The following is a 24,861-nucleotide window of genomic DNA, read 5'->3' as shown; positions in this document are numbered from 1 at the left end:
TCATGTCGTCATTGATATTTGTTGCTTGTGCATCTCATGTGCTTGTAGAATGGTTAACTTCGTCAGATTTCATCTCTAGTATGTCATATTGAAATTGTTATTGTTGTATTTCTTTTGCCAGTTATTGTATCAATAAATACTAATGTCCACTGAAGTAAGTTTCCGAGATCATTATTCTTACCAACCACCAGATCGCCAGTTGACTTTGTACATTAATCTTGTATTATGGTTACTGCTTTAGTAACCTGGGGAAGTTCTTCAGGAAGATTTTCCTATATTCACTGCTTTTAAGTTTCTCGCAATTGCAGTATCATTATTAGGCCTGAATAGCACGCTCTATCGATACGCGTAAAAAAAATTGAAACACGCGCCGAGATGTGCATTCAAACTTCGCGGCAGCATTGGACCACTGGCATAGATGGCACTGATGTATCAAAACCTATACGCATTATCCTTATGGGTATGTCGCCCCCTTGATATTAGGTGAATAGGCAAACATCAATATTTGTGTGCTCAGAATTGTTTAAAAGGCTAGTGCGGCAGGCACTGAAAATCACGGACGTTTTTCCCCGTGTATGTATTGGTGAAATCTGATTCTAGAGCGAATTAAAGAAAACACGCTTTGTTGTTGTCGTGCCACAATATTTGAAGCCCTCTTCTCTTAGGTAAGCATTGTTATGTTTACAGCGTTTACAGTAATAGCCTATTCACCTGGTTGAAACGTTTGTTTTCTTTCTTCAATTCTACTATGCTCGTAGACTTCTAGTGGAAATATCAAGAACTTGAATTTTCCAATAGGTTACGAAAACGCACTTTCTTAATTTCTGGTGTGCTACAGGAAAGTGCCTGCTCCTTTGGTTGAGGCATTTGCCGGTCTGTCAATCTGTAGTTTTTTTTGTGCTAAGTGTCTCTATGTAGAAATCTACCCTATTACCTTTGGGAAAGTGATCTGAAACGGCAGTAAAACGTCGGAAATCATAATAAATACGTACGAGGATTGCACCCGAACAACTATTCTTAAGGTAAAATGCCCTGTACTGAACTGAAATATAAATGGCCAAATGTTAGTGTACGTCGTAGATCTGTATTTTGAAGTGCAATGTGAATCCCTAGCTGCTGTATACCTGGTTCCAACAGTGTTCATGTTATCTTTAAAGCGATCACATATAAGCCACAGCCACAAAAGTAAATTCTTTGGGTATAAAACTTTACTGAACCGTACCTTTTGAAAATGGATACTGGTAGGCTGGGGCGGATCCAGGATTTCTTTTTGGGGGGCACAAGCAAGGCCGGGTTGATGATTTTGTTCTGGGGGACACAAGGATATCCCGTAATACAAAACGAACGCAATGATAAGAGGACCGTATTAAAAATCTTGAGTATTTATTAAGGATCTGGGGGGGAGGGGGAACGTGCCCCCCCACTAGATCCGCCTATGCTGATTAGTATTAAAGGTAAAAATCTGTAAAATGTTTACGAATTTCAAAATTATGGATACGTTTTTGTTGTGACTATCCCATGCACAAATCTAGGTAGGTATATCAGAGCATCACAGTTCTTTCCCATGATACATTGCAAAACCGCATAACCTTTGGCTTTTCATGATTAATCATCATGCCATATCGTAACTCTTTTGCATTCACAACAACCTGCACCCCTCGTACTGGCTGGCTAATCAAAGCTTGATCATTAGCCTGCCTCACTGATCTAACCATTATTTCTGCAACTTTAACTCATGATTCCAACTCATCTTATGCCTCCCTTACAATCTCCTCAGCATAAACTGTAAAAATCATTTGACAATAGTGGACAGCTGTGACATAAAATAATTTCTAGCACCGATAGTCCAATGTAAATTTTTAACTAGAATTATGATGTAATTTATTCCTACCTACTTTTATCAGCTCCCTGGCGTGTCTGTATTCATTCCTATTTATTACCACTGGTAAAGGTAATTTTTGTATCTAGAAGAATGGGGTGAACATATTTCTATTTACCTTCTACTTTTATGCATCCAATTTTGATTTTCATATTAGCATCACGGAGTTGTGAAAATAAGTGTTAAATAGATGCTTTTTATTCACCGACATTATTGATTTATGGACAAGGTTCAGTCATCATTCCATGAGGTCAGTGTCACCGGTATCATTGCTTATGCTCATCATATACTCACAGTTTTGTTTGGTAATGCACTTTTTCTACAATCGGTGTTAGTAAATGTTACCTTTGTCCCTACAGACTCCGTTCCTTGGCTCCTTTCTTTAAAGAAAGAGAAATACCTCTCTGTATCTCCACAGTACGTATATGTATGTAGCTACATAATGTGAAAAGGATCTCATAAATATCACCCGTGAAACATTTATGGAATGTAGGCACTGTGTATCAAACATCTTTTTGTATATTTCCTATGACCGCTAAAAAAGCGGAAGTGATGTCCTACATGCCCATTGCTCAAAAATTTCACTGATATTTTTTTCGTGCTTCTTTCATCCATTCACTTCCACTAGTTTCCTCAAATTTCTTGATGCATATTTTGTTGATAAGCCTTGAAACCAATAGAATTTGTAACTGCTGGGTTCATAAAGACCTGAGGTGTATAGTTGCTAAAGCCTGGTAGATTTTGAGGAGTTATTGCAACCAATGGTAAGTGAGCGATCTACAGTATACGATCATACCTTGCAGTAGGTGATAATTATCCCTTTTTTGACTTAACTGTTGTACCCTTATTGCACTCGGTTGTCACATCCATTAATATGTATCCAATTTTCTTTAGGTCTATAAACCTTTACTTAGTCAAGAATGCTAATCCATAGTGAAAGTTCCTTCTCATAGCATATATTTCTCAGATGAAAACTTTGAATGACTTATACCATCTTTCTGTGATTGTCTTTTTCATTTATAAGATGCATTGTATCATATCATACTTAGGGAGCAATGAACTAATGCATATACTTGGGTTTTATGTAGGTAAAAATGGAAATACAAAATAATGCATGACTATAATGCTAAGAATAATGAAAATATTTAGTTAGAAGTTATGAAAGTTTGATAACTTTCTCCAGAGAAAATTACAGAATGTTGTAATTTTTTGGATCATTTTCCATTTACGGTCTGATTGTGGACATACTCCTGTGTGCCACACATTATCACCCTTAATTACCCTAGTATGTGTCACAAATATGTATATCAAACAATCCTTAATTTTTCAGGTCATTACTGGGAAAAATATGACTGAAGAGAAAATCACACCATTTGAATTTAAGATTCCTGCCATTCCTAGCAGACCTAATATTAATGTGATACCGACGGGAAAGCAAATTCCTCGCACTCCCGTTAAAATTGAAAAGGAAATTGTCAAAGTGGAGGAAAATGTGAAACCTGTAGCGGTAGTTTTTCCGACAGTATGCCACAATGGTCTCACTCAGAAGAAGAAGAACTGGATTCCGAAAGGGAAAGAAATTCCTCGTACCCCTCTCAATAAAATGAGTCCTGAACAATCTTCCTCATCTGATCCACTTGCCGTATCTCTGTCAGAAGTTGATTTAGGTGTGAAACCATTGTGTGAACCAAATGAAAGTGATCTCAGTGATTTTAAAGTTGAAGTCGCTATTTTAACGGGAAAGATAAATCTCAGGGAGAAAAAGCCAGTGAAGGTGGAAATTGACCAGGAGTCTGAAAGTGCTTCCAAGGAAAATAAAGCCTGTGTTAACTCTTCAAAAATTTGTAAGGCTCGTAGCAGAGGAAAATCTGTTAAAGATACATCTGAACAATTATGCAAAGACATGGAAACTAAATGTGTTCTTGCTACCAGGACTCAGCTACAGGATATCAGTGTGGAGGAAACTTTTATTCGTCGTAATCCTTCAAGAAGAGCAAAGGCAAAGGTGAATTATAAGCTCTAAGACTGTTTTTTTTAAAGCATTTTTTATGAATGTCAAATTAATGGACATATACAAGAAATCATTGAAATGTTGACATGTGGCTTCGTTTTTTAACATATAATGCTGTGATTGCTGATTTCCTTATCAAGGAACATGGTGCTAGCTAATCTTTAACCTTTGTTCGTTCATGCTGTGACACATGCTTCAATTTGCTGTCATGCTTATTTTTACTAACCAAAAAATATTCTTCTTATGCTGTGGAGCAGTGTTTGTTGTTAGTAAAGAATGCATGGAAAAATATGTGGAAATGTAGCCAGACTGGCAAGCGTAATTATTGTGATTTTAATATTAAATTATTTTATTACTTAGCACATGAGGGAAGCATTTATTGATTCTTTGGCTGAACCTTTTGGCTATTAACTATGTGGCTAGAAAAGTAATGCTGAGAACTGAGTATGTAATATCAACATTGTTATAGATGTGTGCAAGTGGACTCTTATGTACATTATGGAGCATGCTCAGAAAATAATTTTTTACAGGCTGAATTTGCCCCAAGCAAGAAAGATATGTAAACGTAGAGTTGGGTTGAGAGCTATATTGCTTTCACTATTAAGCCAGTGGTTGACCAGTGATAAAAAAATTTGCCTATTGGTATTTTCCTTCAGACAGATTTAGTGAATGTGTTTATAATTAAAATCGCTTCCAAAAATAACTGGCATTCATATTTTAATTGAATTTAAAAGATGAAATCAGTATCCATAAATACTTTCCTTTTTAGCGCATAAAAAGAATAAATCTCTCACTTCCAGGCTATCATTTTTACTCTCTTGCAAGTAGGCTCATCATGTCAGGTCTTTTGAGTGATTTTTTGTCACAATGTACTTGTGGGTCTCTTGGGTAAACTAATTAATTTGTGGGGTTGGAATTACATTATTTTAAAGCAAATGGTCTCTTTCAAATTTTATCATATTATCGATTCTGAAAGAGTTGGAAAAATAAAGAGACTCGTATTGTCCAGTTTTTTGATTCTTCACCTACTGCTTGAGCCATTTATGATTAAACTTGTGACAAGAGATTCACTTCTTCTCTGCCACTCCTCAGTATTTTTATACTGGTCTTAAGAGGTTCATTTTTGTTTGTTATCTTGTGAGATATTCCATTTTTCAATGACACTTTCTTTCTGAATGAATGACAGGGTGTCGGTGACCAGGAGAATCATTAATTATGAGTGCATTTTTAGTCTCTGGAATAGGGTAGTTTCATTCATCAAAGAAAGCGAAAGGCATTGATTGTGATTCGTTGCCCACCATTATTGTATTCATAATATGCAAATTATTTGGTTTTAGAAATCCCAGTTTTGGCGAATGGCAATGGTCAATTTTAACCTCATTTGAAAAAGACCAGATTGGCACCCATGTGATACCACTCCTCGTGACGTCACAGGGACCTAAATTCTGTACGAGTAGATAGGAGTTTACATCGTCTGAGATTACCAATGCATGCACGCGTCACAAAGCTCAGGGAAAATTTTCTTAATAATCGCCTATTAAAATTGCAAATGGTCGGAAAGTTTCCTTCGTTTGATAAAGTGTTAATAATCCTTATTTAAGCCAAGTGCTACCTGCTAGCAGGGTACTCTATGCTACCGCCATACTCGGCAGCAAGCAGCCTGCATCGTAGCAGCATTCATAGCCTCGTACCCAGGTAGCCTCAAACAGCAGCAACCAGACGTCACACGGGCTTTTCCCAACATTCATGCTTAGCCGTCACGTTTGCACACACTTTAAATTTTTCATTAAAATCCAGACAATAGATATTGTCATTTAAAACTCTAAAAGCATGAAATACGTACTCCAGGAGTATTAATCTTTCGATTTAGGCAATTAAAAAAAATAGCAAACCACCCTATTATGAATGAATTATTCATGAAATTTTGTTCCAACCAGGAATTTCCAAATCTTTTATTTCAAATTCATTTAGCATAAAATTTCCAGTTGAACACCCATTTTCTGGTCTACAATGTGTTTGTCATAATTTTAAGTGGGGTTGCTTAGTAGAATTTTAACAGCCCCATCAAAATGTGGAATGGCAGACAAGATAACAAAACAAAATGTCTTGCACTCTTGACTCTAGTAATATTAAAAACCATGAATAATAGAATGCCAGGCGAAGTCAAAATCTACTTTTGAGGTCAAAACAGCTTCTTGGGTTGCATAGCATGAAATTAATATTCTTTAAATTAGGAATGTAAAATAATGCATAAATATATTATTACATACATACTTGAAAGTATTGAAGTAATCTAGGGTGTTTTAAATTCTTATCTATTGCAGTGACCACATAAGATAAGCCTGGAATTTTGTAAAATTTCCCTGAAAACCTGAAATAATGCATAAATTTTTCTACTTTGATTGGCTGGACATACTGAATGAGAAATATGATGATATTGATAACCAACTCAAGTGGATGGCAATTTCCATATTTTCTTGGTTTCTATCATAATTGAGTTCTTATATTTAAAGTGAGAGAAAATGGTTTAAAGAGGAAGATTTAAAAAAAAATAACTCATCTTTCCCTGTCTACTATCACTTTCTTTCAACATGTGCACTGCGGAGTTGAATCTCCCTTTCCTGGTTCAGACCTTGACGAATTCCACTTATGGGTTATGTGTATCAAGGGCAGATTCATTATAAAATTTGGGGGGGCTGACCTAGGGCTTCATGACCGAGGTCTAGGGCATATGGAATACCCCCCTGGAGAGAGGGGAGTTCTCCCTGGTAGATTTTTCTTTTGGATACCCATTATTTACGGATTTTGGAGCCTAAAATTTCATTTTTATTCTTAACAAAGCATGAAATTGAACAATTAAGAGATTTAAGATGTTTAACAATGGAAAAGAAGTAAATAGCTAACTTGAGGTTTAAAATAATTATAAAATACTGTTTCGTTCGACAGAAAATGTGAAATTAATTCATTTGAAAATGTTTACAGTGATGATAATCGAATGCAAAAATAAAAAACTATTTAAATATTAAAAATTAAGAATTTTTGAAAAAATAAAGGTGGAGTTATGACCCCTCTAAATCCGCCACTGATGTGTATGCATCATTCTGCACAGTGTGTCCCAAAGGTGGGTGACCTGTAAGCTCATCATTTAGCCCCTAACCAGAGTAGGCATTGCACTCGGGGGCCTTTGCCAATTGAAGCTGGTGGAGGAGCATAGGGCAGCCACCATATAAGTCCACTGCAACTAGGGACTAAACTGGAGGGCCTTTATTGTTAGGCCCTCCTAGTTCATTGTTTCAAGAAAGTGGCACAGGCCCACTGCCGGGACTTGGCCTACGGAAAATCCTAGGATTATTCTTCTTCATAGAATAATCTTCCCTTTCTGTAGGAAGCGAAGCTTGGTTTTGCTGATGGTAGCTCACATAGCCTTTATGATGGCATTAAGATTCCTCTATTACTACCCTGGAGACAATGTCGAGCTCTCATCGAGGTAGTGTCTCCATTCCTTTTTCCTTCCTCTCTACTCCCCTCCTGAGGAATGCAGGTGGTAAAGTCTTGAACTTGGTTCACTGCCCTCAGTAACATAGCCCTGTGAGCCCGTCTTGGGTATTTGTTTCCAATGCCGGGAGTTGGCACTGCTAATTTTTGGCTTCTGCTACCTGGGCATGGGATTGAGGCCAGTGACAGACAGCCAGAAATTTCGTTCGAGGGGGTCCAAAACCAGGGGGGAAAATTTTTGAAAAACAGGGTACTAAGTAGAGGGTTTGGAACTAATTTTAACACATTTCATAATTGAGAAAACTTCATTTGTGAAAGAAATATTTACAAGGTTCCCGCTCAACAGTGAAAACCTTAAAACCGTGAATAAGACGTGAATTTCGTCTACCGCGAAAAAAACCTGGAAAAAAAGCTGTGAATTTCGTCATTAAACCTTAAAAATTCTCAAACTTGATTGTAGATCTACGATTGACAAATTAAAAGAAAAATCGACGTGTCGATCATATTTCAAGGTCAGTCAAGTGCAGTCACTGTCCACGCATTTACCTGCACACGTATATTCGAAGCGCAATCATTGGTCCGTGTGCCATGACGACACATTACCTTAAGCCTGTACCCAAGGCCTTAGCCAGGGGAGGGATCAAGGGGGATTGATCCCCCCCTCCCGAAATGAAAAAAAATAAATAGATACTTTACGCTCGCTTGGTGATTATATAGCTGCGCAGGGACATCTAGTAGTCCAATACGACTTAAGTCAATAATTATCTAAGCGAATTTTTAGGTGAAGTGTGTGTAGTTGTAGTGCAGTGTGTGAAATAATAGTGCTACGAATTAGTAGAGAGGTGAGTGACTTATGAGCCTCCTGAGAGACCGCAGAATTGACATCGACACCGAGGAGTTAATTCATTTGGTCGCTGCAAAAAAAAGCAAGAAGGCTAAATTCAATTTTATAATAATATATTTATATTTTCCTTTAAGGGTTTATAATAAATATGAATGTATATTTAACCGTAAAAACCGTATAAAAATAATTTTATGTTGTATAGTATTCCATAAACCCCCCACAAAAATATTTTCTCGCTACGGCCTTGCCTGTACCAAAGCCGGAAGACTAGTAACCAAAGTGTTCATTAAACCTGGCGAAAAATCAGACACTTCTCAACTTTCCTGGCACCCTGGTACCTCCATTTTCCCTCAAAACCTTTAGCTGAAGCTGAATTTTACAAACTATATGTGACGTCAGGAGAGATATCACTGTCATTGCTGAGTTTGCATTCGCAGCATCTGTTGAGTTTGTTAAATTTTTAGGTAAAGTGCGACCGATAGTTATTGCGCGGTCAATTTTTCTGCCTGAAATGGTTTTACTGCAAACCGTGAATTTGACGACATTGAAAGCCTGGAAAAACCGCGAATTTTACAATTTAGTTTGAATGGGAATCCTGATTTAGTAAATTCATGATTTTTCAATATTTTGTTTCCTTTAATGAAGGAAAGTAACTGTGTTTTTATATTTCGGAGGGTTTGAGATCCCCCGGTCCTCTCTCTTGCTAGTCCAGTGGGTCCGAATCCCCCCTCAAAATATAAAAACACATTTCTTGCCTTATCGAAGAAAATAAATTTGAAATTTGGTGGGGGTAATAGGTGAGGAACCGGACCCCTCACAACCACCCACTCGCTATTCCACTGATTGAGACTCTGTAATACACAAAATAAAACGATCATAATGATAACCTGTGTTGAAATTCTTGCCTAATTTTAAACCATCTGGGGGGGCACGTGCCTCCTTGCCCCCCATAAATCCTCCTATGTTAGCTGGGATCATTAGCGAATCATTTACCCTGAATTTTCCCAATGGATCCAATTTGAATATGAATGTCTAGAAAATATCTTCTCAAAGATATCTTGTAGATATCGGAAAAGCGGACATTCAGATATCTACTAAGTAGCTAGAAGATATTACAAGATATTTTCTAGACATTAGCTGAAGACATTCTAGATATTTTCTAGACATTTAGAAGATATTTTGTGCTATGTGGGCAGTCTAACGAGGGCTTAACCAGTGGGTAACCCTTACGTTTCAGAGAGTTTATTGTTCCTTGCAAGCCCCCCTGTCCTCTGAGAGCCGTTGGAGAATGTGCTGATGGAAGATATTATGTTAAAATCGCATGTGGCAAAAATTGTGCTTCAGATTATGTGCGGTAAGACGGCAATAGAACGTATGTACACAGGCCCGGAACTAGGGCGGGGCAGTGGGAGCACGTGCCCCGGGCTGCAGATATCAGGGGGCGGCAAAATTTTTAAAGCATTTAATTTTTCTAATTAAAATTTTTAACAATAATTATTAATGTATAAATTATTTAACAATAATATGAATAAAACTACTGAATAGTTAACATACAATAATGCAATTTCGACTATCGAATCTCAAAAAATAGCTTAGTATTAGTATTTTAATTATTAGTATTATAATTTAGTAGTAAGGGAGGGAGCAAAGGGATATAGGGGGGACTTATCTTTGCCCTGACAAAACTCCTAACTCCGGCCCTGTATATACGTCCCGAAGTACGCAATGAAACTGCCGTGTATTACGTAGATACTATTGTGTCTGACGACGATGTATATCGTTAACCTATGAGGCATTTAAAGCTATTTCCGTCGTATAATTTATTTATTTATTTAGTCTTATTAATCGTAAATACAATAACCACGGCATGTAATACCAAAATCAGCACCATCATCAAATTTCTCGCCGAATCATCCTTCCTCTGCACCTCACCTCACGCTTCCGAAGGCCTTTGTAATGGCAGGCGCATCAATGACAAACAGTGTGACACCTTAGATAAGCCATGGCCATGTCAATAAGGTGACGAAAAAGAGCTCGAATTTCATCATTTCTTTTCGAGGTATATGGTAAATAAGTGCAAATCTTACGAAAAGCAACGATAGGAGTCTTAATCTGAGTTCGATCGCCAGTTTAATATACAATTGCAATCAGAAAATAATTAATTCATCCCCCGATTAACGTATCGACTAATCGCACAATTAGTATTTCTACTAAAATAATTGACCTCGCATATTATAATTTACCTAATTAGAGTTATTAAATTAGAGTAATAAGTGCTTCCATCAAGCGTTGCAGAGAAGATACATCATACAAAATATATGATTGCGTACAGCTGCGAAGCTGGATAAAGTGGTAGTATCTAATGGGCGTAAAATGAATATTATTCGTCATAAATCGAAATATAAGTGAATTACACATTCCAAAATAATTCATAACAATTGGGAAATATGCCAGCGTAGGGACCACAATCATTGAAAGTATACTGCGGAAAACGGGACTTAAGATACAACAAAAAAGTGAAAATATTCTTAAAAATAAAATAAAAAATGTTTCGCTCACTTCCGTATCCTTCACTTCACGGACGGGGGGAAGAGGTCCGGTAGAGCAAAGTCATGGCGGAATTCAAAAACTGGAAGCTGTCAGTAGGGTAGGTATTTACCGCGGACTTCAAATTCATCGCGACAGTTTCAAAACGGTTTATTGCCGGGGAGATAAGGTGGTAAGAAGATATACGGCGTCTGCCCCACCACCGACTGTTTGGAGCGCAGCGCGGCGCAAACGACGATTCGAGGGGATGCTGCGAAGCATCTTCGAAGTGCCATCAGTCAGAAATGGAGTCGGCTGAGGAAGAGAATGTCCGTAAGGAAAGGAGGGAAAGCCCAAGGCTCCGAGCCAACCCACTCTCAGTAGCTTTCTTCTGGTATGTATAAGGCAATTCATAATTTTAGGCGGTGTAACCAAATATCTATATACGTCATATTGTCTGGAGATGAATAAAACGTCTCAACGTGAATATTTTACCCGCGTAATCTTTTCCGCGTAATCGCGCGTTCCGCCTTAAATTGGCCGCGCTCCATTCTTAGGAAAAGTAGTAACTTCATAACAATGTCAAATTTAAAAAAAACGTCGGATTTCCATGAGAAACAACTAAGCAACTAATCTTGACGAAAAAACTATTCGAAACCATGGTCGGTATTGTATATGTTCCTTAAGTTATTAAATATATATTTCATACATTTATCGTTGTTTTCAGATTTCACATGGTTGTGGCTAATTAAAAAAGTTCACTCTTTAGAAAATCTGTACGGAAAGTGGTATTGGAATATTAGAATTGGATAGAATTGGAATATTAGAATAGAATATTGGTAGTGGAATATTAGAATTATGATCGGATTTGTACTGCCTCCCTAAGCTCTTCATAACTCCCGCCCATCATGATATATATTAGGTAACTTCTCCTTCCATTCCGTCCATTATTATGTAGAGAATGCGGTCTTTTCTCAGATCAGATCATATACACTTCGGGCTACTCTTCCTCTCTGTTCTACTTATGTAACATTTCGAACTCATTTTAACCAGCAATTACCGATTTCTTGCCATGTACAAAATTGTATTTCCGATGGAAAATTCCGATAGCCATGCATAAAATTGTTCAAGACCTTTCTTCCTTATCCCATTGTCCACGTTGCCGCTCCATTGAGGATCACATTCAAATTTGAGTGCGTTTTTTTAAGTAATGGATAATAATTTGGGGAAGGCGATCGGCAGCTGATATCGCATGTGCCTATGAAACATGGGAAGAGTGGAGAGAAACCCGGCGCACCGGCCACGGCGGTGTTCGGTTATCTTCTGTTAACGTGAGAGACCAAGCTAACCGGGTCGTGACACCCTCATACTTAAAGCTTCCTTCAAGCAAGGAGAGCGATTCCAATGAAAAATCCTGTTACCAACGGGATTTGAACCCCCAGCCCGTCAAGGCAGTCTTGAGCGGCAGGTTTACTTAAATGGGTTCAAATCACCCGAAATGTTTTGGAAGATAATTTGTTAACCCTCATAAAAATCTTTCACCTCCATAGGATAGAACTCGAGGAATGAGTATTGATCATCTCTAGGTTTTATTTCCTATTCGGCAGCGCGATGGATAATGTTTTCAATATATTTACGACTAAGTTTCAGTGACGTTCGATTGCTTTAGACTATGCGAGAAGTGTGAGAAATAATGAAGCGCATGGAAGACTTCTTAGCGCTTTAAATTTTTTTCAAAGTTACGTAGGAAACAAGCGCGGGGAGTAAACTCGAGGTGCGCCATTACAAAAATTAATATTATTATTATCATCATCGCTTTCGCTTAAGTATTATTTTAAGTATGTTCATGTGCGAAATTTATGTATGAGCATTAATTTGGGATACCCACCAAGTCCTCCGGCACAGGTCGATGTGTTGGGAGTTCATTACTTTTCGCCTTACCTCTCCAATTCTGTATCAGCTTATAGAAAAGTGGCTTTCAGATATTCTCCGATATATCTTTAAACAATCTACTTGCAGCGGGAAATTTAAACATAGAACTAAGGAAACAATGTATCATAACTTACATTTGGAGTATCCTTCTCCAGGGAAGTGAGGCATGAACAATGAAAGCAGCGGAAAAATTAAAGGTAGAGGTCTTCGAAATGTGGTGCTGCGGAAGAATGATAAGAATCTAATGAATCGATCGAGTGAGTACTGAGGAAGTCCTTAGAAGGGTACGTGAAAAGATAAGTCTCATGAAAACCATGATAAGAAGACGGAACAACCTTACAGGCCATATCTTGATGGCCTGATGAAGACAACCGTCGAGGGGCAAGTCGATGGCAAGAAGGGAAAAGGGAGACCTCGAACAAAATGTATGGAACAGGTAAAGAAGGATGTGAAAGAGAAGATACTCGTAGGCGTGAAAAGATGAGCTGATAGGAGAAATGAGGGGAGAGCTGCGTCAACCAATATTTGAATTACTGACAAGTGATGAGGACCTTTAAAAAAAAATTTTCGATCTGGTATGGTAAAAATTTGCACTGCGTAGCCACCTTAATTAGTTCCACTGATTCAGACATTATACATAGTGGAAGTTGGACGCATTGAAATGAAATGAGTTTTCCACAATAATGTAATTCGTACGACGCGTTTCGGCTCACGGAGTCATCCTCGGGTACAAGACTAGCTGACTTCCTCAAACTTCTCGATTACTCCCCAATCCCTTCTTCCCAGGTATAAATGTCATGTTCTTATGTACTAAAGTGTCTTGTACCATATGATGGCTCAGTGAACCGAAACGCGTCGTACCAATTAAATTATTGTGGAACAGGGCAAATTCATTTTTTTTCAATAAGCCACCTCTTTCCTATTTCTCCAGAAATTTCGTGCAAGGGGTCCCCATCCCCTCGATCCACTTAAATCCAGCATAACCTTGTCACGAAGATTTTTTTTCGCAATCATGTCTCCCTCCCACTTCCGATCCCGACTCAATAGGGTGTCTGACCCTTTTCCTGGCCACAAAGCAGGATTGTCCAATCTCATCTCCTAAGGAGTTCTCACTAAGGTCTAAACCCGCGGCCAAGCATTAGCTAATGAAATTGTACTTGAAATTATTTTTCAACCAGCTATACGTTAGTTATTACAGCAGAAATAAAATATGTACTTCCGATTCGATGACCGTTAACATCTTTTTAACGAAATTCTACCGTTAATATTAAGTTTCTAAGTACGGAATTATTATACCTATGACTATCTTTATAATAAGGATACTGCTGCATTGCTAATTTTGTACATTCACGGCTTAATATAAGGATGGTACTTGAGGAATAAAATTCACTAATCCACCCTGCTTAGACGTTCTCGTAGATTGACACAGGGCGTTTATATGAGACGGTCCAGGGGGGCCACCTCACCCTCAAAACAAGGAAAATTGATTAAAAAAATAAGTGCGGCAGTCTGAATTAATTCAAAGAACCATGCAAGATGGATTGGCATGCACGGAAACTCTGTCTTATACTTATGACGCAGCTAGGCTTCCGGGTTGTCCTCCGCGTGGATTCATCTTCGTGACGACGGTTTCGCCGGCGTTTCATTAGGCGTCTTCAGAAGCCTAATAGCTGCGCCTACTGCACCACTCTGCGGAAGCTTACATCAACATCCGTCATATATGATGTTGGTCGGGCATATTTCAGTACAAAAAGGTGATAGGGTGTACTAATTTAAAATCAGTTAACAAGGGCGTACCCAGGATCAAAACTAGAGGGGGGCAAGCCTTGATCGTTCAATTTGTGACACAGGAAAGGCTAAGGAAACCAAAATTTCAAGAAAATTATGGCAGCGCATTATTAGTTTTAAAATTAATTTCTCGAAAAATTATTTTTATCTTTATTACGTTTTATGCTAATATCACTTTTCTTCGATGTAAAAAATACTTTAGATTTCAACTAAATTTGTTTTGCTTCTGGGGGGTAGCTGCCCCCCGCTGGGTACGCCCATGTGAGTTAACCTAACCTTTCGTTGATCATGGCCCCCTATCATTATAGATCCATCAGCCTCAGTTATTGCTAATCATTGCGAGTACGTGCGGATAGGCAAATCCTAAGGGACGAAAACGCCCAGGTGGATTCGAATAATATTCCCGAGGTAGCACAGAACCCTATAGGTGATGATTAGAATATGAAACTGAATGTACAGTTGACCTAGGACAACAGAGAGTCAGGTAGATACTACGAAAAATGGTCGAGACTCTCTCCGTCCGAAAACAGACAGAGGGTCCGAATACCCGCAAGGTGATTTCATTAATAGCACTTTAATGATAGGGGCTTTCTCTGACTTGGAAACGAGTCTTATCTGCGTCGCTTACCGAAAATGTAAACTTATCCTAATGAAAACTAATGAGAATCTGAATATACCGGGGCTAGCCACGATGATAACTTTACGGAGTCACCCGCAAAGCTCTCGACCGGAAATCGGGGAAGCCGGGTTCGAATCCCGGTCAAGGTTAATAAATATATTCTCTGTGGAATTTTCGCACAATGATGGGAATCGCTTTAATTTTAATCAATTGTTTTGCTTGACTGACCGTCACGATCGGTGGCATAAATTTCATTTCGGAGGAATGCCGATATATGCATGGGTGTTACGCTATGTCGCGGTCTGATGTCTGGCGCCTTTCGCCGAGAGAAGCCGACGCGTGGCTACGCCGGAATTCTTTTCACATCTACTTCCGCAAATTCAAAGGCACAGACAAGGTGGTACCCAGGAAAAAAATGGAGGGGGGTTTATTTTGAGGGGGTACCATTAAGACCGTGAAGTATGGTATTTGGAGGAGGCGACCGACAGCTGAGGTTATTCGCGCCGTGAGGTTAAGTTGGAGAGAAGCCTTCTCTTTACGAAAGTCGCCAAGTGAGCCATGGTTTGACATCCCATCCGACAGACGGAGTTATGTGCCTTTGGTGGCGCTGCGGAGACATTTGGTGATGAAATACTTTCCGCCTTAAGGTGACGCTCCAGGCACGCGGCCAGGAATTGAGGCTAAGGGGGGTTTTAGGGAGCAACTAACACTGGTGGGTATGGAATACGGGAGGTGCGGGTGCCCTCCCCCGGAAAATTTTTAAGATATGTGGTTCAAAATGGTGATTTTTACGGCTTTCTGAGGGATATTTTATTAATCCTTACTCTATTCTATATGTGATATTTATCCATCGTTAAAACTTTAGCGGGTATTCGTCAGGTTAAATGAAAAGTTTTGGGCTATGTCGCCGCGTCAATTTTTGGGTGGCCCCAACGTTTCCCGACCGATGCTGGTCGCTTTCTCAAGGGAATCTAATTGAGTAAAATGGATAAATTTTAAAATTTCTCCGATTTCTGGGGGGGGGGGGGTTTATCCCCTCGCTACGCCACTGCTCCGCTCAGACACGTAAAATGTCCGTATTGTTTTCGTTCAGACAAAAATGCAACTGTTTATACCTACGTAAAGTATGAGACAGGGTACGCGTCGTAAATTCTCAGAGGTTCTCCTTGTGTCCGAGAGAATAGAGACTGTTAAATACTGACAAAAATTTTCAGCAACAGAAAAAATGCTTAAACGTTGGTCTTTGTGAGATTAATGAGTAATTGCCTCATTATTAGGCGAAGACGAAAAGGAAGGAAAAAATAAGTGGCATCGTCGTTTTAGTGTACATAAGAGTTCAAAACGAAGAAAAATAAATCGATAGAAATATACGAGTAAATAGAGAATATCAGTATTGTGAAGTAAAGTACCGTAAAGCGTCAATCAACTATTCTTTTTGACTATTTTTGCTACTGCATACGCACGTCCGCGTATGCAGTAGCAAAGTAGCGTAGTACTACTCAAGTTCTGTGACTCAACTGAACGGACGCTATTTTATACTAACAATGAATAGTATCTACATTTCCATTGAAGTTGCTCTAAGAAATTTTTTCTGGAACGAAACGATACCTATACGCTCCGTGCCTTAGCGGACAGTATAAATCTCCAGATAGTTCGACGGCGATACTCGTAGCTTTTCTCTTGCCTAGAAGCTCTTTCTCCTCCTAACCGATACCCTTACCTCTACCAGTTCCCTCAACGAAGTACTCGAGCAAGGATCGGGCATTCCGTAAAAAATCTCCGCCACCGCCGGAGTTTGAACTCGGACCCACACGGTAGGAAATTCACACTCTAGCTACCACACCAACTCGATCCCCCTCAAGAACGTATATCCCAAGCATTTCGGGTAAGAAGGGAATTTGAATCTCTTGACCATCCCGCTCGCAAGGGTGGCCTTGAACATTGATAATCAAATCCATCGGTTTACCAGGGGCTGGTAATCCATCTAGGGGGTTCGGACCCCCCCCCGAAATATAAAAGCACAATTATTTTTCTTCATGAAAGGAAACAAACTATTGAAAAAGCATGTATTTAAAAATTATTTCTTTAACAAATGAAGTTTTTTCTATTGTTAAAAGTGTTAAAATTAGTTTAAAAACCATTACTTTGTACTCTGTTTTTCAAAAATTTTACCCGTGGTTTTGCCTCCCCCCCCCTCCCGAACAAAATTACTGGCTACGCCACTGCGATTTACTCTTTAAAATAGGTAGGTACCATATCTAGTCTAGAGCATCGGTTTAAAAGTATCGTTTAAGATGCACCGTTTTCACTATTCCACGGATATTTCGGGTCTATAAAGATACAAGGTAGGCATCCAGGTAATGGTTTCTGGAAAGATGCTATCGAAATCGTGACAAATCAAATCATACTCTGCTTTGGGAAATTATATCGGTTCCCAAATGTTTAGATTTCCATTAGGATGAGGCTGAATCAATTTGGTAGGTCACCTGAGACGGTGATGATATCATAAATAGATCCGGGGCCTCTCATTCCATGTTCAAATATTTACGTTTTCTCTGTTGATAACGGAAGTGTCGTGGATTTCATAATGGAAATGAGGTCGTATAAGCGGCACTGCCAGCTTACATGTGGACTTATATAATTTGAATAATAATTTATTTTTCATAGAATTGATAATCCAAATCAAAACTATTAAATTTGATGAGATTATAAAACAACGACTTCTCCCGCTTTCGGTGGTAGTGATACGCTCTTTACGCAGTAAATTCAACTAGAAGGTTATCTATCGCAAGACATTGAACTACTTTTCATCTCATTCAAAAGTAACGCAATACAGAATGGCCGTAAAGAAACGGAAGGGATAATTTGCATGTGTGTTCGCAGCGCAATTATCGCCACACACATCGCAATATCGTAGGCTTCACTTATAATTCCAATCAGTTTTAGCAGTGAGCGTCTATGGAACGGTAACAATGAACGGATATGCGATATAACTTCATGATAGTAATAAATTTGTCGTAATCATGTTGAAAATATTAGGTAATCCGCTTCTTGACTAGAAGTAAGAAAAATAGGCTGTCATCATCATCATCAATAGACCTTTAAAGGTATTTTTGGAATTTTCTCAAAAAGGAGTTCCGGAAACAGTATAAACACGGTCAGTTCAGTGTATCACTAATCAAGTATTCTTCGTAAAGGGAAAGTGGGGAAAATATTAAAATCTGTATGAATTTTTCCCTTAATAATGCGGAAATAAAATATACTAATCAACAATAGACTTCATTGATTATGTATAATTTATCCCATAAAATCTTTCACCTCACCAAGTCCCAGTTCCTCCTTACAGAAACCGTATGATCATTTCGAACCCAAGACCACAGATTCACCTCTGACCTTGCATTAATGACTTACGTCATCACATGTAAATGTGTTGCAAAACGCGGCTGTAAGTTTAATTGACGCCAATGACATTCTCGTATAGGATTCGCTGAATTGCATTTCTACTCGACGACGATAGAGAAATTCCAAGGGCGGATCCAGAATTCTCAAAGATATTGTTTTCAGACGATAGGGAGACCTTTTGTTACGTCAAAAACACGCTATTACTAACAAATTTTGCACTGAATTTGCAACTAAATATCTTATTGTACGTATCAGAGATTCCTGGTGCGTGGCGTAGATAAACTTGCCGCATTTCGAAACAGCCCCAAAAATGCTGTTTTAGCGAAACGGAAAATAGAATAATTATTTTTAAAGCTCATTAGAATATCTATTTTTGAGCTTTCATTTCTATAAACAGACCTAAGACAATTTATTTAACCATTAATGCATTTCTATAACGTATATTAGCGAATTTTCGTTTTCGCGAGCGAAAGAATCGTACTGAACTTCGCGCCATAGCATGTTTTACGCCAGTTCCAAAGCAAGTGATGACGTCTACAAATCATACGGACTCGTTCAAAAGGAGTTGCAAATGTGTGGAAAGCAGTTACACATTAAACTTCTCCATACACAGCAGTTACAATGCAAATGATGACGTCTGGAAATCCAGTCGAATCGTTAAAAAGGAGTTCCAAATGTGTACAAAGCCGTTCCACACGAGCACACACTGTACAAAGCAGTTCGAAAGGGGATTGCAAATGATCATGAGTTACAAATTTCTTCATATTTCCAATTCATGGTATATATGAGTGGAAATGAGTTTCACAGCAGTTCCAGTGCAGATTTTGGTGTTCCAAAGCAGTTTCAAAAGGGTTCCAAAGCAGTTGCAAAGCAAATATTTTCCCTGAGTACCCATGCTAAACAGGTCCTGATATTAAGGTTATATAAAATTTTGCCACATTGGAATGTCGAGGGATTATGGTAGATTTTATCCATTTTCAGGAAGACAAAACGCAAAACTTCATCATCACCCCAGTTCGTTTACATTATTTAGTGGCGTTGATTACGTGATCAAGGTCAAAACCAGGAAATACGTCAGTTGCCAGAAAGAACGGTTGGGGAAGGGGAAATCGTCCTATAGCCTTCAGCCTAATATTGCGTTAGCTTCCGAACGAAGGGGGTAGGAGGAGGCGATCACCCCCGCCCCCGTAAGTTCTGGAGAATAGAAAAGATGGTAATCGTCAAGGTGGCTCTCCAGTGAGAGTGTTTACGTATTTCGCCTGTTATATTTACGATAGTAGCCTTTTAGTCAAATAAAAAGGCATACATTTTTTCTTTTATTTCTATTTTTTTTTAAATTTCCTAATGGTTGATCTTTTCTAAACCCTGTACCATTGATGAGTATTGCATAGCCAAGCAGTGGCGCCGACTCCATGGGGCCTGAGGGGGCCCGAGCCCCCTCAAAGATTCGTTTGGGGGGTCGGAGCCCCCTCAATAATTCAAGAAAATAATTAAGTTGTATTATGCCTTGTGAAATCACAAAAATATATTGGTGATTTTTATTTCCCATGCTTGACGATAGTTACCTTTTAAAATACATTCAACAATGAGTGTTGAAACAAATAATTATGAGGTTAAGCAGGTTAACGGAATCAAGTGTTGTGAATCATGGTAGTGTTTCGATGCTGTGACACACTTTCAATTTAACCTCTTCCTGGGGCAAGACCTCTGATATGGGCCCCCCCAATATTTTTTATAAGTCCCTGTAGCCAAGGCACCCCTGCGACTTATTTGCGACTGCGACCCTATTTCCTCCCAAAATATCTTTAATCTAACCTAGACTTACTCTCGGTGGCCTTAGATGAGTGGAAAAACTCAAAAAAATGACAAATATGAATACCTGTACATTTCCTGTATGAGGAAATTAGCTGCCTATGCTCATGAGAATATGTGAATGTAAATATGTATGAAAATAGTATCAGAGGGTAATTAAACTTGTACGTAAAACATATTATGATAAAGATAATGATGTTGAATTATGGCACAGTATAATCTATAGAACCTATTGCTCCAAAAATGATTTGTTTTGAAAAATATGTAATTTTGTATGCATAAAACCATTTTTATAGAAAAATCTGGCACAGGTCTTACTAACGTAAGTTGACCGCAGCCATTTATAGTCAAATGAGAGACCTTCAAAACACAAAGATAGTAAATGTATGCACACCCAAAGTGATATGCTAAAACATTATACCTTTTCAATTGATCAGGCCCTATACCAAATTTCAAGTTTAAAAGATAGGGCATTGGTGTGTAAGCTGTAATTCTTATATAAATTATAGGATTTTCTTGTTCTTTTACAGGTGGACCATTAAGATGTTTAAGCTTGGTTATAGAAAACCAATTGTAGAGGACCATTTATACAAACCCTTACCGCAAGATTCATCACAATATTTAGGGGATAAACTTGAAAAGTAGGTTGATATATACATAATAAGAATTAAAGAAAAAAAAAACTAAATTCAGATTTTAAATTCTATTTAAAAAAATGATGGGCTCACCTGATTATTTAGTCATAATTATTCCACAAATCTTTGATTATCTATAAAAACAAAAATAGAATTTCCTAGATTAAAGGAATGAGAGCAGAAATAAACTATGGCAATTTTAGCTAGCCATTTTCGAATTTGATAACTGTGCATCCAGAAAAATATTTATGTACCAATATAATGATGTACATTTCCATCACACACTTTTTCAGCATTTATTTTTCATCAATGCTCACTTATGCTATAAAAGCTAATTAAAACCAAACATAAAGAACTATGTTACTTTGAAATAATTAGTAAAAATGTGGACCATCACAATTTTTGATTGGATATTGTATCAAAGATCTTTCACATTCCATGTATTTCATTAAATATTTCATAAATCTATATTTCAGGTACTGGAATGAGCAAGTTGCTAAAAGCAAGATCAACGGAAAAAATCCAAGCCTGGCCATTGCTTTGTTAAAAGCATTTGGTCCAGAGTACTTTACGTGGGGGTTTCTACTGAGCTTGAATGAACTAATACTCAAGTACAGTCGCCATTTCATACCCTTAATTTTAGTTTTAATGTAGGAATTCTAATGTTTTATTACCTTTAAAGTGGATTTGAAATTTTAACTCGCTATCCTTAGGATCTCAGATTATATCTGAATTGAATTATTAAAAGTGCCAATGCTATCCTGATTACTATTTCAATAAAAAATATAAATACATATATATTTGATATCTACTTCAGTAGCGTAGCCAGGATTTTCCCAGGGCCCAGAAACTCGTAAATTATACAAAATATCTCTTTTCAGAATGATTCAGCCAATGTTCCTTGGAGGACTTCTATCGTATTTTAAAATTGACAGCACAATGAGCAAGAAAGAGGCTTTGTTACATGCTTCAGGGATCGTTGGATTTGCTGCCATCAACGCCATGGTTCTCAATCATTACATGTTTAAAGCATTCCAGATTGGAATGAAAATCCGAATAGCAACCTGCTCACTTATTTATCGAAAGGTATGTCAAATTTCCTAAGTGGTAAAATGATTTCCTGGATTAAAGTAACTATGTATTCCACTGCATAGTTGTTTGTTTTCTTTAAAATAAGCTAATTCAACTGGTTATAAAGGCATATTCTTAATACCAACAGAAGTCAATGTGCATCAAAAGAATGTTTTCTTTGAGTGCCTATGGCACCTATGAGAGTAATTCTATTATATTGCATGATAGTCTTAAAATTCAACAGTTATGAATTTAAATATCTTGCGACTGAATTAAAATATACATGAAAACACTTTCTCTAAATAAATAATAAATGTATATTAATATAAATATAAAAGGCATTTAATATAAATATACTTACAGTTTAGTATGTATTTTTATGAACCTATCACAAAAACGTTTGGCTGATGGAATTCAAAGTCATTTACTATAAGACAATTTTGAGATGGATCAATCTCATTGTTTTAAATGGATGAAAATTTAGGAATGATCTATTGACTATTTACATATTTAACAAAATTTCCAGCCAATTTCAGCCAAAGTAAAATCTGAAAATTGTGTGGTGAGAATTGGAACAGGAGTTATGTATTGAGTAATCAGAGACGTATGGGATAAAAAACAGCTTATTTAACAATGAGATAAAAAACAGCTTATTTAAAAATTTATCATTCTCAAAACTGTTTTTCTGTGTTTGCATGCACTGAATCAGAAAAAATATTGCTCTGTATCAGTTCCACCAGTTTCTAACTTCTAAAAGTCTCCACACGGAAGTGCCCACTGTGTCTCTGATGAAGCTCCATGTATTGAGAATATTTTCATGATAAGCTCAGTGGCAGGAAGGAGTTAGGCATAGTTAGGACCAGACTAAGTTTGGATGGGTGAAAATTCATAGTTTGTCCATGACGCTCTTTTCCCATGTCTATATGATCAGGAGTAAGGTTAAAATTGAAGTTGGCTTAAAATATATACGTATATAGAGATATCTAACAATAAGTGCCAATGCACATGCGATATAATCAAGGAGGTACATAACTATGGAGGCTCAGTTGATAGCATACAAAGTTTATGAGACTTGTACAGTCTACCATAAATGCATGATAGCCCAGTTATATACTAAATGCGACACATTTCCATCAATCAATGTCAACATATACACCATATTTACTCTTCAGTACAGTCAACATGCTGTAGCATTCGTGTTGCTTGCATATACAAGCCCTGAGATTTATTTAGTCTACCAGAAATGCATTCCAGCCCAATTACAAACCAGATTTATTTGTGAGACATTAACGAACTGCACTGCATGAAACAAATTTACTTTTTGATCCTTGCTGTCAAGTTTACAATTTGTATGAGTTAGGTGTTTAGCATGCACAGTTTTAAGACTTATTAAATCTGCCCAAAGAATGCCCAGTGGTGGCTCGTGAGTCAATTGCTGGGAGGGGCACACTCCACCGGGGGGGTCAAAATTTTTGAATATTTTGTGTATTTTAGTGAGTTTTTCGGGCAATCTAGATACCACTAATACACAAAACAATCACTAACACTAAAACACTAACAATCACTAACTCGATTGATTCAACTACAACTAGGCCTATTTACATTAAAGCAATTTACACATAATAAGTGAACTGGTTCCTAAAAACAAGGTATTCTGTGACACTGCAACACCAAGGCTATACGGCCGCCGGGCGGCGCGGCGATGTCAACTCACTAGATGAGTCATTCTGCGCATGCTCGGGCGGCATCCCAAGACTTCCATAAGGCACAAGCTTAGACGCCTCATAGCACCAGCAGCCCCCACCACTACCACTCTCCATATAACTTCATGGTGATGGATTGGGACGTTCTGGCCAGCGCCCCATGGCTACAAATGCGAACTTCTCGCACTATTTTTGCGAGTTTTTCCTACATTTTCGATGCATGGGATTGAAAAAACACCTTGGTTAGTAGACGTATAATTACAATTGAATGGGTATTTCATTTTTTTTTCCCTTTTTCAAATCTTTGGAAGGGGTGGCGTCCGAGAGTCCTTATGGGCAAGCCGCCACTGAGAATGCCATTGCTTATCCACCAACCACAAGTGACACATTGATGAATCTAAACATAATAACCATATTTGATTTTCAGTCCTTACGTCTCACCTGCACTGCTTTGGGAGACACTGCTATTGGAAAAGTGATTAATCTGCTCTCAAATGATGTTGCTCGCTTTGACATAGCACCAATTATTGTCAACTACCTCTGGATATCTCCAATTGCAGCAGTCATAGTAGGTTTCCTAGTATATGAAGAAATAGGAATTTCGTCATTTGTGGGAATTGCAGCTGTTTTTGCTGTGGTTTCCCTACAATGTAAGTCATTTAATATTTTTCTTTGCCTCAGTCTAATATTTAATGGAACATATGCATTGGTGTTAAGTTTCTCATGATGGCTGGAATATTTTCTTTTTTAAAGATATGGCTATTTTTCTTTGACTAATTTGGTTTTTAAGATAGTTACTTACTTAGACGTGTAAAGTGCAAGTGAAGCACATGCAGAATGATTAATCTTTCAATGGTTGGACATTTGGGAGCATTAATTTCTTTCCAATCCTTCAAAAATTGGTTCCTTGAAAATTTCTTCATTAGTGGCACCATTCTAAGCAATTAATAAAAGAGAAAAATAATGAAGAACCCAGAAGTGGTGCAGTTTCACCTGTTAATATGGCAATATATAACTGGCACATGAAGTTTAATTTCAGAAATTATAAAAATACCTTGATGAGATGACAGTATATATTCTGGCTCTAGGAGTGATATCTCTGATAATGATTCTAACCATGAGAAATAATAGAGCCTAAAGGCTA

General features: G+C 37.8%; 2 protein-coding genes across 2 annotated transcripts in view; both read left to right on the top strand.

Annotated features, from left to right (window-relative positions):
• The first annotated feature begins 483 nt into the window (after window positions 1-483).
• On the top strand, window positions 484-4,257 carry LOC124160741. Its single transcript, XM_046536742.1, has 2 exons — window positions 484-665; window positions 3,210-4,257. Exon 2 carries the CDS (start codon window positions 3,228-3,230, stop codon window positions 3,900-3,902), a length of 675 nt encoding a protein of 224 aa, XP_046392698.1. The 5' UTR covers window positions 484-665; window positions 3,210-3,227; the 3' UTR covers window positions 3,903-4,257.
• Window positions 4,258-11,003: 6,746 nt separating this feature from the next.
• The window catches only part of LOC124160442 (probable multidrug resistance-associated protein lethal(2)03659), a 45,243-nt gene continuing 31,385 nt past the window's right edge, over window positions 11,004-24,861 (top strand). The window contains exons 1-5 of the mRNA XM_046536297.1: window positions 11,004-11,149; window positions 20,839-20,949; window positions 21,420-21,554; window positions 21,825-22,029; window positions 24,145-24,367. Coding sequence (XP_046392253.1) covers window positions 11,061-11,149; window positions 20,839-20,949; window positions 21,420-21,554; window positions 21,825-22,029; window positions 24,145-24,367 — 763 coding nt within the window. The 5' untranslated portion in view covers window positions 11,004-11,060. The remainder of the gene's footprint in view (window positions 11,150-20,838; window positions 20,950-21,419; window positions 21,555-21,824; window positions 22,030-24,144; window positions 24,368-24,861) is intronic.

This window comes from Ischnura elegans, chromosome 6 (assembly GCF_921293095.1).
Source record: "Ischnura elegans chromosome 6, ioIscEleg1.1, whole genome shotgun sequence".
NCBI classification, from domain to species: Eukaryota; Metazoa; Arthropoda; class Insecta; order Odonata; family Coenagrionidae; genus Ischnura; species Ischnura elegans.
The sequence above is the reverse complement of the archived record's forward strand: the minus strand, read 5'-3'. Positions and strand labels throughout refer to the sequence as shown.